The sequence below is a fragment of the Narcine bancroftii genome, chromosome 10, assembly GCF_036971445.1.
Source record: "Narcine bancroftii isolate sNarBan1 chromosome 10, sNarBan1.hap1, whole genome shotgun sequence".
NCBI lineage: Eukaryota > Metazoa > Chordata > Chondrichthyes > Torpediniformes > Narcinidae > Narcine > Narcine bancroftii.
In genome coordinates, this window is record NC_091478.1 from 27,878,247 (window position 1) to 27,893,248 (window position 15,002).

Consider the following 15,002-nt stretch of genomic DNA (forward strand, 5'->3'; position numbering starts at 1 on the left):
TCCCCATAACCTTTGATGCCCTGGCTAATCAAGAACCTATCAATCCAAATATGGAATAACTCATGGTACAATGTTTGCATACCACCAATTAAAAACCTACTTAAAGGACAAATTGGGAAACAGACTGAGATTACCAGAAGGAAGCAGCTTTGAATATGTGATTACAGACACAATGATAATTAAAAGATTTATAACGAACATGTACATCAAGCTGCAAGAGAACGAAAATGATGAAATAAGCTATAAACCCAAACAAAAGTGGGAAAAAGATCTAAACATAAAGATAAAAAATGAAATATGGGAAAAGTTATGCTCCAGAACTATGAGAAATATAATAAATACGAGGTTACACATGATACAATATAATTGGTTACACAGGCTATATACCACGCCCCAAAAGTTAAATAAATGGGATCCAACAGTATCAGATAGATATTTTTGCTGTAAGAAGGAAACGGGAACAACAGTACATGCAATTGGGGCATGTGAGAAAGTGAAAAAGTTTTGGGAAGATCTAAATCAGGTATTAAATAAAATCACAAAAAGCAACATACCAAAAAATCCAGAGATCGATCTTCTAAGTGATATAAGAAGTAAAGAATTAGGCCTCATACTGGATGAAGCACAAAAAAGATTTATTATGATAGCCTTAGCTGTAGCAAAAAAATGTATAATGTCAACTTGGAAATCAGAGGAAAGCCTGAGAGTACAGCAATGGCACATAGAAATGAATAAATGTATTCCATTGGAAAAAATAACATATAATTTAAAAAATAAAGTCACATTATTGAACAAATTTGGGAACCGTACATGAAACACAACAGAGAGGGCCTTCCGTGGACCTCCATCCCCTAAAATTATAGAATGAGAAAAGACGAAATGAGCTGATCCAGTGTGTAAAAGTAGATGACACAATTTTCTTGTTTATTTTCATTGTGTGATGACATTGTTTAATGGGTTAATTGTATTGTATATGTTGAATGTTTAGTGGGTAGGGAGGGGGGTGGGAAGAAGGGAGGGAAGGGAGGGGGAAAAAAGGAGAGAAAATGACACTGTGTATTCAAGAGGGAAATGTTTGTGTGTATTTTGATTAATATGGTTCATAGTGTGAAAAATAAAAAAAATGTAAAAACCTATCAATCTTTGTCTTAAATACACCCAATGATCTAACCTACACAACCGCTAAATTTCACAGATTCACCACCCTCTGGCTTAAGAAATTCTTCTACATGTCTGTTCTGTAGATGCCCTTCAATCCTGAAGTTGTGCCCTCTTGTCCTAGACTCTCCCAACATGGGAAACAACCTTTCTACATCTACTCTGTCCACGCCTTTCAACAGTGAAAATGTTTCAATGAGATCCTCCCTCGTTCTCCTAAATACCAACGAGTACAGGCCAAGAGTTGTCATACACTCCTGATATGATAATCCTTTCATTCCTTGAATCATCTTTGTGAACTCCTCTGAACTCTCTCTAACGTCAGCACATCCTATGTTAAATGAGAAGCTCAAAACTGATCACAATGCTCCAAATGAGGTCTCACCAGTGTTTTATAAAGCCTCAATGTCACATCCCTCCCTTTATTATTTTCCGATTCAATTCTACTCCTGTCATTAGTGTATATAAAATGTAGGATCATTTTCAACAAAGATTCAACTGGAATATCTTTATCCAGAGAGTGGCGGACCTCCGGAATTTGCTGCCACGGGTGGCTGTGGAGGCCAGGTCATTGGATGTATTTAAGGCAGAGATTGATAGGTATCTGAATCGTCAGGGTAGCAAAGGTTATGGGGAGAAGGCAGGGGAGTGGGAGAATGAATCAACTCATGCTAGAGTGCGGAACAGACTCGATGGGCCAGATGGCCACTTTCTGCTCCTATATCTTGCATAATGGACCAAGACCAGGCCATTCACCCATCAAGTCTGCTGTGCCATTCAAATCATGACTGATGCATTTTGCCTCTCAGCTGCATTCTCCTGTGATTTTTTTTTTGTTTTTGTTTTTGGGAGGGAGGGGGATAGATTTAGACCTTCCACATTGACTTTCCCTGAAACAGGAAGGAGTTTGTTACACATCTTCCCATTGTGATGGAGAGCTTTGTTTGGGGGTTTGGTGTTTGAATTGTTTGATTTCATCCACAGTCAACTGGGCTAGTGACTTGTGCACACCTGAATCACCTCCCTATAATATTCTCTTTCTTTTTCTCTCCTTGTTCCTCCACCCTCAGGGCTGAAGACATTGGAACCGACCTGAGTTTTGGTAGTTACTGTAATTACCGCCATCTTCCTGTCCTTGGGAGGAAATCATTGCCCAGCCGTTGACATTTGGAGAGATTTACTGACAAGTGACCTGGGGACCTACCACCACTTTGTCCTTGATTGGTGGCAACATCTCACGGCCTGGTCATGCCACAGGTACGAAACACTCCTCCTCCCACTGCCCAGGGTGTTCCTGCCCTCAGTGAGGGTAGGGGTGACCATACGTGTCTGTGTTGTACCTGCCTCCACCCTCAGAAGCGTCTGGCGTTCTTGGGAAAGAAAGTAAAAATGCACAGTGAATGCTGGAGGAACTCAGCCACTCTTGCAGCCTCCCTCTTGAGAAGTTTGGGCTCCTTCTAATATGTTGTACATGAGTCCTTCATATCACTCTCCACAGCACTGCAGTGGCACATTCAGGACAGCACCCCTCCTCTTGCTCAAGGATCGTCAAAGATGGGCAATAAATGCTACCTTGCCAACACTATCACCCCAGCCCCCGACTTGGAGTACCGTATCCAACCACATCTTGAAGAAGGGCTCAGGCCTGAAACGTCGGTTATATTATCTTTCCCTCCCCGTGATCGCAGCAAGACCGGCTGGGTACCTCCAGCATTTCTGTGTTTTTACCACAATCGCAGCATCTGCAGACTTTCATGTTTCACTCCTCCTCACCTTAAACTCGTCCTCCTGTGTGTGTAATTTTGTACGTGGGTACGTTGTGATCCTGTTGGACAATCGATTCATCTGGGGTGTCGCAGCAATGGAGGAGCAGGAAGTTTCCATGGACATTGGTTTCACAGCGGAGCAAGAAGGTCACAGTCTGAGGAGAAGGGGGAGGCCAATTAGGACGGGGGTGAGGACAAACGTCTTCACTCAGAGAGTTGTGAATGTGGAACTCCCTCCCAACAGAGTTGTTGAGGACGGTTCATCCAGAAGGGAGTTGGATGTGGTGTTATTGGCTAAAGAAGTGAAAGCAGGAATAGGGGACAGAGGTCACATGGTGAGACATAGAAGCAGAAATGGGCTGTTCTGCCCATCAAATCTGCCCCACCATTTTTGTGTGTGTTTGATAAGGATCACAGCATATGCAGGCTTGGTGTTTCACTTGGAAAATAAAGGATCGTGGTTAAGCTACTGGACTGTTATTTGGAGGCTGCGACCATTGATTTATGGTTTCAAATCCCACTGTGGTGGCTCAGATCCAGAGTACAAGTTGTTAAATAGAATCTTGAATAAAAAATCATGTTGTGAGTGAAACCAGCAGATTGTTTCCGCTGGTTCACTAATGTTGTTCAGAGAACATCATGAAGGACCCTGGTCACAGAAGGTACAGAAGCCTGAAGACCAGCACCTCTAGGTTCAAGAACAGTCTTTATCCAACAGCTCTCAGGCTCTTCAACCTCCCTTTGTTACACTGATCAGGTGCTGCTCTGATACCACAAAAGTACTGTCTGCACTATTACAAAGTCCCCTTTTTCTGTACTGGTAGAACCACAGAAATGCTGGAGGAACTCAGCAAGTCTCACAGCGTCCACAGGAGGGAAAGATAATATAACCGACACTTCAGGCCTGAGCCCTTCTTCAAGCAAGTCTCACAGCGTCCACAGGAGGGAAAGATAATATAACCGACACTTCAGGCCTGAGCCCTTCTTCAAGGTTCCTTTGTTGTCATGTAATAGCACAGAACATGAGTGGTGTTGTGATCTGGACTAACTTTGATTTATTTTTCAGCCCAATGCATGTGGGATGGAACCTGCATTTGGGGATGCTTTTAGAAGCTTCTGCACATGCTCCTCCTCTGATCAAACTGTTGCAAGCCCAGACAGCCGCCCGGACTCTGGATTTCTGTGTGAACAGGTACAGGGAGCCACACTGCTGCCGTGTCCTGTAACGCGAGGCAGGAGCTGGGTTGGGGCCATCAGTGAGTGGGCAGGGCAGATGCAAACCAGGCATCGGTCCACAAGCAGCCAGCTGAATTACAATGCACAAGGAGGCCATTTGGCCCACCTTTCCTGTTCCAAACCCTCTCTGAGCCCTGCAGATTGTCCCTGATGGTCTGTATTCAATCTGTCCTCCTCTCTGCCCAAGCATTTCACTTTTATTGCACCATTCTCTAAAGGTTTCCTTTCAGCCACCTCGGGTGAGAATGTATCGGAATGTTCACTAACTGTGCTATCGGAGGGGACCAACGTACTTCCCCAGCCAACCCCTCAGTATTATTCATGATCCTCCCCCCCCGCACCCCCCCCCCCCCCCCCCCCATCAAGGAGAGCTGGACCTTCTTTCTGCACACTGTTTATATATAAAATCTTGGTCTGAATACAAGTACGTAATAGTGAAGGAAATAGAGATATTAGAGAGGGGTGCAGAGGAGTTTTCGGAGGTGATCACAAAAAACGAGGATCTGCGTTTCAGGGCAGGGTGTACTGACCACATCTCCTTCCTCCCGGGAGAAGGTGGCTGAGAGGAGACCAAACACTGCTATCTAAAATGCCAAAAGGTTTAGAATCAGCGGTTCTCAACCTTTATCAGTTTAAGGCCCACCTGGCCTCCAGCCTAAGGTGCTGTGGCCCACTAGTGGCAATGACAGAGCAATATTTTCAAGTCAAAGGCAGCTCTGTAAAAAACACATCTTTATCTCATTTAAGCTATTTTATTTAATGTCTTTAAAGAACCAAAAAAGAAACACTGCAAGCCTACACTGAACATTAAAAACTCCAATCAAAATCAAAGCTCGAGCCACTGTAAGAAACTGATGTTTCTTCATCAGTTTGCATATCCTTGGTCTGTGTTTAGTTTGATAGTGTCAGGATGTTTCCTTGAATGTTAAAGGTTATTCATTTGCTCACAATAGCCACGTAAACTTCTAACATATCCTACAGTCATGCAATCTTCGATGAAAATTTGTCTCCAATTTTAGAAGTAAGACATGTCTTACCTTATAAACTGGAGCCTCTTGAGTTTTAATTGAAATGAGTACAACAAGCAGCAAGAAGACAGAAAACACTCATTTCTGAATCTGCCTTGTGTGGAGGTCTGATAGGAACCATGACTGAGTGCTGAGTGCCAAGCCACTTATATTGAGAGACGGTGGCAGATTGCTCGCCAAGATTGCCCGGGAGGACCGAGATATGACCTCGGTGGGTTGGGAAGTCTCCATAGCCCACATGGATACACGCTATGGCCCCACTGGTTGGGAATCACATGGTTAGGTGGAGAGTATGCTGGGAAGGTTCCCACTGTGGGGACAAAGGCCGCCTGATCCTTGTGTCAGCAAGCAATCCTCCTGTCCTGAGGTGGTGGGAATGTGGCATTCGCTACCATGGGGAAAGGTGGGGATGGATGGAGTTAATGGGGGAAGAGAAGGTCACACTGCTGAATCGAGATGGCTGAGGCATAAATGGCACCACAAGTTAGTTGGGCTGAATGGCCTGCTTTATTACTGCTCATTACACTAAATGCCAGGGAGAGTGAGGAGAATGTATGAATGGAAAATATTAATCATTTTTTGTTTTGTCAATCATAGGAGCGGCAGTTGGCGTACACCAACAGCTCCAGAAATGATCTGCTGAGCTTGAACTTGTACAGGAGCCCTGTGAAGGAGAACATCGAGCTTCTAAGTGATCTGGTTGATGATGAGCCATCGGTCAGCGCACGATGTGAGCGCTGGGATGTCTCTGCCTTGGAAGACTTCGCCAAATACATCAAAGCTGACCTCTGGACCAACAAGGAGTTGGACTTGTTGGGCTTGGAGGAGACCACAAGTCCTTATCAGAATGAGGCCAGAGTTTCTCAATCACCCACGCTGGCTGATCTTAATGCAGATGACCCCCAGCAGGTGGCTGACTCTTGGTGCCTCTTCCGGTTGGGAAAGGAGGTATCCCCCTTCTCTGGCAGGTCAGATGCTGCTGGTCGAAGTACGGAGGCTTCCAAAAAAGCCCATTGGCTGGATCCGCTGGTGGATTCTGGTTTCTGGTCAGATGGCGTGGTGTTTGTGCAGAAAAAGGAGGATCAGCTAAGCCAGGTGAAGGACACGGCGGCCGGTGAGACGACGCACCCTGGACGCACTGCAGTGTCCCCCAGATCTGGTAACCGTGCCCTCCTGGACCAACCGTCCCGTCCTGGGGCACCAGCAGACTCTGTGTCCGGCACGGTAGAAGGAGCCACTCATGACCAAACTGGGCAGATCTCCTGGAAGCCTGCCAGGCGTCTGGCTGCCACAGAGCCGGGAGCCGTTAGGGCAGAGAATGCCAGCGTCCGTGAGGAAGGTGGATGTGCCAGCATCAAGCATGCATCAGAAGCGGCAACCGAACTAAAGTACAATGAGCACAACTACTCCCTGTTCAGTGCTGAGTCTCTGGGTGTGCATCCAAGTGACAACAGGCCAGAGTCGGGGGAGGCCTCGGACACAGAGCAGGAAGACAGTGAGAATGAAGATGAGGAGGAGGAAGATGATGATGACGATAAGGACGACTACAGCGACTATCTTTCTGAAGCAGGTATACCAGGAATGTTGTTGCTTTTTACTTGGATCACGATGTAAGGAACAGGCCATTTGCGCATTAAGCCTGCTCCACCATTCAATGTCCTTTCAAGTGAAGCAATATTTCACTTGTGAATCTACAGGACTCATCTACTACATCCTGCGCTCATGCTGTGGTCTTCTCTACCTCGGAGAGACTTGGCGCAGACTGGGAAATCGCTTCATTGAGCATCTTAGCTCTGTCTTGTCACAATTGGATGGATCTCCCAGTGGCTACCCATTTCAATTCCCCATCCCATTCCCTTGCCGACATCACTTTCCATGGTCTCATGCACTGCCAGATTGCACCCTCCAACCAGATGGCATTAACATTGATTTCCCTGGTTTCTGTTAAACCCCCCCACCCACCATTCCCCCTCCCCCCCCCCCGCTGCCCGTGGCCCCCCGCTGCCCGTGGCCCCCCGCTGCCCGTGGCCCCCCGCTGCCCGTGGCCCCCCGCTGCCCGTGGCCCCCCGCTGCCCGTGGCCCCCCGCTGCCCGTGGCCCCCCGCTGCCCGTGGCCCCCCGCTGCCCGTGGCCCCCCGCTGCCCGTGGCCCCCCGCTGCCCGTGGCCCCCCGCTGCCCGTGGCCCCCCGCTGCCCGTGGCCCCCCGCTGCCCGTGGCCCCCCGCTGCCCGTGGCCCCCCGCTGCCCGTGGCCCCCCGCTGCCCGTGGCCCCCCGCTGCCCGTGGCCCCCCGCTGCCCGTGGCCCCCCGCTGCCCGTGGCCCCCCGCTGCCCGTGGCCCCCCGCTGCCCGTGGCCCCCCGCTGCCCGTGGCCCCCCGCTGCCCGTGGCCCCCCGCTGCCCGTGGCCCCCCGCTGCCCGTGGCCCCCCGCTGCCCGTGGCCCCCCGCTGCCCGTGGCCCCCCGCTGCCCGTGGCCCCCCGCTGCCCGTGGCCCCCCGCTGCCCGTGGCCCCCCGCTGCCCGTGGCCCCCCGCTGCCCGTGGCCCCCCGCTGCCCGTGGCCCCCCGCTGCCCGTGGCCCCCCGCTGCCCGTGGCCCCCCGCTGCCCGTGGCCCCCCGCTGCCCGTGGCCCCCCGCTGCCCGTGGCCCCCCGCTGCCCGTGGCCCCCCGCTGCCCGTGGCCCCCCGCTGCCCGTGGCCCCCCGCTGCCCGTGGCCCCCCGCTGCCCGTGGCCCCCCGCTGCCCGTGGCCCCCCGCTGCCCGTGGCCCCCCGCTGCCCGTGGCCCCCCGCTGCCCGTGGCCCCCCGCTGCCCGTGGCCCCCCGCTGCCCGTGGCCCCCCGCTGCCCGTGGCCCCCCGCTGCCCGTGGCCCCCCGCTGCCCGTGGCCCCCCGCTGCCCGTGGCCCTTTTCACAGAGCCAAAATCAATTCTCACCTCACCTCTTATATCCGATTAACACCTTTACTCTGACACCTTCCTGTACTTTGTTTATTCCTTGAAGAAAGATTCAGGCCTGAAACGTTGGTCTTTACCTCCTATGGACGCAGTGAGACCGGCTGAGTTCCTCCAGCATTTCTGTGTTTTTATATTTTCTTTTTGATTTTTATAAAGACTCACAGAATTCCACAAACAGTTCAATCTTTCCAACATCCATCTAAATACACAGTCTGTATCTCCCACCCCGCCCATCAGTTCCTCCAGCATTTCTGTGTATTTTTACAACAATCACAGCGTCTACAGACTTTCGTGTGTCACTCCACCATTCAATGAGATCATGGCTGATCTGGTCATGGACTCAGCTCATGTACCTCTAACCCTCAATTCCCCTATTATTCAAAATCTGTTTCTCTGCAATGAGGCAGCCTCCACTGTTTCCTTGGCAGAGAATTCCACAGATTTACTACTCTCTGGGAGAAGCAGTTCCTCCTCATCTCTGTTGTAAATCCACTCCCCTGAACCTTGATTCTCTGTTCCCTAGTTCTAGTCTCACCTCCCTAGTTCTAGGCTACGTGATCTGGGTCTCTCTCAAGGGGCAATTGGTGCAGTCCGGTTATTCCTCTGGTTTGTTGATTTGGTTCTTGGGATCAGCACTAAATTTAGAACCATAGAATGCTACAGTTCAGAAAAAAGGCCATTTGGTTCAGTTTGATATCCCCTGCCCTCCCCCCAGGTTCCTGGAGTGTTGGACGTTGAGGTGGAAGCGTTGGAAAGGCAGAAGGAATAAACGTGGGTTAAATGAGCAAACTGAGGGGAACATAAGGTGCTGGATGAACAAAACGCAGGGTAGAATCCGCGAAGAGTGAAGAGAAGTCAATGTTTCAGGTCGGGACCGGGATTGTTTATCAAGGGTAAAGCAGCAGGGGGAGAACTCTAGCATCTCCTTTCCACTTCAGTCCTGACAAAAGGTCCCAAGCTGAAACGTTGATTGGCCATCTCTCCCTTGTGGATGCTGCCTGTCCCATTGATTCTCTCCAGCCTCTCATTCTTTGCTCTGTCGTCAATTACCCCATTTGAGAATTCGCTGTCAAATCTTTTCCAGGAAACGAACACGAGGTTTCTGCTGACGTGGCCTTTGAGCTGGGAGTCAGGAGACTGAAACGCCGTTATTTCTGGGAGTACAGCGACAGCCACACCACGCCCAGTAAACAGGAACGTATCCTGCAGCCATCAGAGTGGGATTCCTCCACGTTGCCCAGTAATGTCTATCAGAAAGAGAACGGGGTGGGGCAAGGTAAAAGCAAGTGGTGATCAGACTGTGGCACCAGTTACCTTACTCAGCGGATTTAAAGACCATAAGACATAGGGAGCAGAATCTAGGCTATTCAGCCTATTGAGTCTGCCCTGCCATTTAATAATGAGGGTGGCATGGTTAGCGCTGAGGTTATCGCAATGTTATTAGAGAAGCAGTGACTAGGGTTCGAATCCTATGCTGTCTGTAAGGAGTTTGTCATTCTCCTTGTGTTTGTGTGGGTTTCCTCTGGGTGTTCCTGTTCCCCCCCCCCCCCCCCACCACCATTCAAAACATATCAGATTTTAAATCAATTGGGTAGCATGAACTTGTGGGCCGATGCTGCCTGTAAGTCTAAAAAAAGTGTTTTTAAATTCCCATTCGCCCCCACTGCCTGGCCTTCTCCCCATAACCTTTGATGCTCTGGCAAAGAACCTATCAATCTTTGCTTTAAATACACCCAATGACTTGGCCTCCACAACCAGGCAACAAATTCCACAGATCCACCACCCTCTGGCTGAAGGAATTCCTCCACATCTCTGTTCTAAGCAGACGCTCTTCAATCCTGAAGTTGTGCCCTCTTGTCCTAGACTCTCCCACCGTGGGAAACAACCTTTCTACATCTATTCTGTCCATGCCTTTCAACATTCAAAATGTTCCAATGAGATTTCCCCCCACCCCCCTCAGGTCAGCAAGATGTGGTCTCCAGAACAACACTCCTTCACAGTGCAGGGATGTTTTGTTCCAAAGTCTGCATCTCAGTGACTTGTGAAGCACCTTGTCAAGGTGCCATAAAATCCAGTGTTCAAAGGTCACTCCTTCTCATTGGAGACCAAGAAGGTATCTTGTGACTTTCGGATGAGATGAGAGTTTAGATCTCAGATTTATTGTCATGCATGACATCACATACAACTCTGGGCTTCTTTCCCCTGTGGTCGAGGTAGAATTACCATTTATCAGAGGTGGAAAAAAACTATATAGCTTGAACATGTAAACAAATAAACAAATGTAAATAACTCTGCAATACAGAGAGGAGGAAAAAAATAGAGTGTAAAAGTAAGAGTCCTTAAATGAGTCCCTGATTGAGTTTATGTAGCGCTATCGATTAACCACATTAGACTGAGAGTTGTGATTAATTGGCTTTAATCACCATAAAACATCTCCCATGCTGCTGGCCTGGTTCCAAGGCAGGTACTGATGGAGGGGTTTGGGTGTAACAGCCTTTATGGGATTCAGAGGGGAGAAGTCCTGGGTACAGGGGCGGGCCAGCCCATACAGTACATTCATACAGACAGCGCTAACAGCTGTACAGTGGTTTCACCACAGTTTATTGTTGAGTCTGATGGTGGAGGGGCAGCAGCTGTTCCTGAATCTGATGGTGCGAGTCTTGTGGCACCTATAACCTCTTTCCTGATGGCAGCAGTGAGAACAGAGCGTGTGCTGGGTGGTGTGGGTGTTTGATGATTGCTGCTGTTCTCCAATGGCAGCGTTCTCCCTGTAGATGTACTCAGTAGTGGGGAGGGTTTTGCCTGTGATGCCCTGGGCTGTGTCCACTACCTTTTGCAGGGCTTTACACTCGGGGGCTATTGATGTCCCCATACCAGATCGTGATGCAGCCAGTCAGCACACTTCCACCACACCTCTGTAGAAATTGGCCAGGGTTTCTGGTGTCATACCAAACCTCTGCAAACTCCTGAGGAAGTAGAGGTGCCGACATGGTTTCTTCATGATGCCATTAGTGTGTTCAGGCCAGGAAAGATCCTCCAAGATAGTGACTCCCTAAAACTTAAATTTCCTTACCCTCTCCCGCTCTGATCCCCCAATGATCACTGACTGGGTCATACACTTCTGGCTTTCCTTCCCTGAAGTCAACAATCAGCTCCTTGGTTTTGGTGACATTGAGCGATGTCATAAACATCAGTACATTGTACGGATGTATTAAATTCTTGCTTGCTGTAGCTGTACAGATAAATAAAACACAGCAACAAACAATGCTCTGTAATTAAACTATCACCAAACAAGGGTAAATATTCATAGCTGCAGATTTTTCCCAAAAATGTGTTGTTACAATAGTGCAGTTTTCCCCTCAAGTTATTACTTAATAATGGCAAGAAAAATTCAAATTTTTATTTGTTCCATTAATAATGTTTTATTTTTACTCATTCAAATAAAATAGAACAAGGATAAGCAAATATGAGATGGAATTGAGAATGAGAGGGGATCTCATTGGAACATTTTGAATGTTGAAAGGCATGGACAGGGTAGATGTAGAAAGGTTGTTTCCATTGTGGAGAGTCTAGGACAAGAGGGCACAACTTCAGGATTGAAGGGCATCTGCTGAGAACAGAGATGTGGAGAAATTTCTTCAGCTAGAGGGTGGTGAATCTTTGGGATTTGTTGCCACAGGTGGCTGTGGAGGCCAGGTCATTGGGTGTATTCAAGGCAGAGATTGATAGGTTCTTGATTAACCAGGGCATCAACGGTTACGGGGAGAAAGGCTGGGCAGTGAGGCTGAGTGGGAAAATGGATCAGCTCATGATTAAATGGTGGGGCAGACTCAATGGGCTGAATGGCCTATTTCTGCTCCTATATGTGGAGATTACTGGCATCAAGAAGTTATTTAAACGTACAGCATGGTTACAGGCCCTTCTGGTGTAGGAGCCTGTGCCACCCAAATTAACCTCCACCCCCTGTACGTTTTGAACGACGGAAATAAACCGGAGACATGGAGAGAATGTACATACTTCTTTCAGGCACCGCCGATTCAAGCCCAGGTCACTGGTGCTGTAATAGTGTTAAATACAGCCCAGTAACAGCCCATTTCGGCTCACGATCGCTTGCCACCCAATTAACCTGCAACCCCCCAGAATGTTTTGAATGGTGGGAGGAAACCAGAGCCCCCAGGGAAAACCCACACAGACACAGGAATAATGTGTGAACTCCTTACAGACAGTGTGGGACTCAAACCCCGGTCCTGATTGCTGGTGCTGTATTAGCGTTACGCTTACTGTGTCGCCAGCTTTGCTGCGTTTGACCAATGCGTACCCTTTCCAAAGCCGTCACAACCTTCTTGTAACGGCATAGAGAATTTCGAGAGTGGTTGTACAGCTGCAATGTGACTTCCTTACATCTATAGCTTGGCTAATTACTTGTTGAACCGGCCTGCTAGCCTTCAGTGAATCAGAATGCCCATTTCCCTTGAATCTAATGCATCACGATTAAGATGGTGAGCTTTTTTTACTTTTCCAGCCGAAGTGGACAGTTTCACATTTTTTCAGTCCTCCAAGTTTTGCTCCCTCTTTGTGCCCTGCTCCCCCCCACCCCCCCGCTCCTGTTCGGCAGCCTCTGAGACGATCAAGGGCAGTTCCTCGTGCCTCAGCAAACTCTCCGCGTTTTCCCCTTCCTCTTTCCCACGCGGCCTCTGTTTTGTCCTTTGCGATGCAGGGCGGAGAACGGTGAGGAAGTCTCGCCGTACCAACGTGGATGACCTGACTCCGAACCCACGCAGGCTGCTCCATATCGGTGGTGAACTGAAGAAGCTGAACAAGGTAATTGATGACCTAAGGCCAGTGAGTGAACTGCCGATGAACGCCAGGCCACGATCCCGAAAGGAGAAAAATAAACTGGCCTCTAGGTAAATAAACCAGCCGGCAAATCAGACAAGCGACGCGGGAAATTGTTGTATCTTGGGCACCTGCTTTATGCTCCCCGACTACTCCTGCTTTCTTTCTGTAAACACTTTTCCTCTCGTCCTTCTGAATGATTTTCGCTGACATTCTTTTTAAATGCAAGTGAAGTTTGGTTTGTGGTGCAGTCTCAACTACATTCCAGCACAGTACAGGCCATTTGGCCCACAGTGTTGCACCGACATCTATAAATCTACTCAACAATCTGAACTTTCCCTACTTCACATCCACAACCCTCTATTTTTCTTGTTTGCTATTCCTGCCTGGGAAAAAGGTGCTGGCTGTCCACCTTCTCTAATAATCTTGTAGACCTCTATTAAGTCCCCTCTCATCCTCTTCGCTCCAAAGAGAAAAGCCCCCAGCTCTGCCTCATTGGTTCTGCAGTGATTTGGGTAATTCCAGCAAATGAATCTCAACGCATAATCTCCGTGACTGGCATCCACTCTCCACAATTCTGGAGACTTTCTCCTGCTATTGTCAGGAGAAGCTGCTGCAGTTGTTTTCTCCCCCCTCTGTTCAAGTTTATTATTATATACAACTGTAGAAGTACAAATGGACAAAACTGCGTTCTTCAGTCCTCAGTGTAAAAACACACAAACACATGTATAGACATAGCCCGCAGTGCATGTACAAAAATAAATATTGTTAAATAAATAGTAGGGTCTTGAAGAGATTGTAAGAGCAGTTCATCAGTGAATCATACTGATAGTTAATTTTCTGGAAGTCCAACCATTGCCCCTGACTATGTCCGCATTAATTGCTGACCCAAATCAGTCAATAGAGACTTGTCACATCTCTTTCTGACGAAGGGCTCAGGCCCAAAACGTTGGTTACCCATTACTTCTGATGGATGACGTGTGTCCTGTGAGTGTACACACAATCCCAGTGTTTGGAGACTGTCTTGTTCAACCACATCTCTTCCTGTTGAGATACAAACTCAACACCGTGGCATGTTCCACCTCTGATTCAAGTTCCCACCCCAGAGACTCAGAAACCCAGGCTAATTCTTCAGGGGTGCAGCACCGATGGGTGCCCTTGTTTAGATGAGATGCTAATGCTGCCTGCTTTCTCCTGCGATGACAGTCGTTGCCAACAGCTTCCCAGCCAATCCATATCCCTCACCAATGTCACCACAACAGGTTGTCTGCTCACCAGAAACACAAATGCTGCAAAGGGCGGTATCTCAACTGGGCCAGGCAGGATCCATGGGTAGATATGGCCAGTCAATGTTTTGGGTTAAAAACCCTTTCTCAATTCCAAGATAAAAATTACATCTAGAAAGGGAAAAGATACTGAGGGAAGGGCCCAGGGATGAGAGGGGGAGGAAGGTGGAGGAACAAACCATTAGGATGGGAGAATTAATTTTGAGGGAGGGGGGGGCATAGGGGGAAATGGAATACAGGAGTTGCAGACATAGCAATCCTGAGGAAACAGTGAGCTGCTGGAAGGACTCAATGAGTCAGGCAGCATCTATGGGGACAGATGGTCAGTCAACATATTGGGTCACGCAGAGACTTCTGAGATCCAAACACGAGCATTCAGACATGCCTGTGTTCTCTGAGGCAAACTGACATGTCGCTGGATATGTCAATAATAGAGTTCAGAAATCCATTTTTTTAAAAATTGGCATGTGCAATATTTTGTTCAGGTTGCTCTATCAGAGCTAACTTTCCTTCCCCAAGGGTTCCTGGTGGAATCCAAAACTCAGTGAACTGATGAGAAGCTTCCCCCAAACAAGGGCTGGCTCCTGCTGATGACGGTCACCTCCCCTCCATCTTCCAGTTAACCTCAGTGGGATCTCTGCACAAAGAAGGCAGTTTTGCCCAGCATGCTAAGGTGCAGTAGAGATTTGGGGATGTTTGGCTTTTAACCCATCCTAGTGAGAGGGGAAATCCTTTATCTGTAGGA

General features: G+C 48.6%; 1 protein-coding gene across 9 annotated transcripts in view; it reads left to right on the top strand.

The window, feature by feature from the left end:
• Positions 1 to 15,002, top strand: part of LOC138744351 (CREB3 regulatory factor-like) — a 69,431-nt gene that overhangs the window by 43,159 nt on the left and 11,270 nt on the right. For 5 of the 9 annotated variants that reach the window (XM_069900353.1, XM_069900352.1, XM_069900355.1 and 2 more), the window contains 5 exons: positions 2,229 to 2,415; positions 3,991 to 4,116; positions 5,786 to 6,758; positions 9,220 to 9,411; positions 12,853 to 13,042. In XM_069900353.1, the coding sequence (XP_069756454.1) occupies positions 2,407 to 2,415; positions 3,991 to 4,116; positions 5,786 to 6,758; positions 9,220 to 9,411; positions 12,853 to 13,042 (1,490 nt within the window). In that variant the 5' untranslated portion in view covers positions 2,229 to 2,406. The remainder of the gene's footprint in view (positions 1 to 2,228; positions 2,416 to 3,990; positions 4,117 to 5,785; positions 6,759 to 9,219; positions 9,412 to 12,852; positions 13,043 to 15,002) is intronic. The other 4 variants (XM_069900358.1, XM_069900361.1, XM_069900360.1 and 1 more) reach the window with 4 other exon arrangements.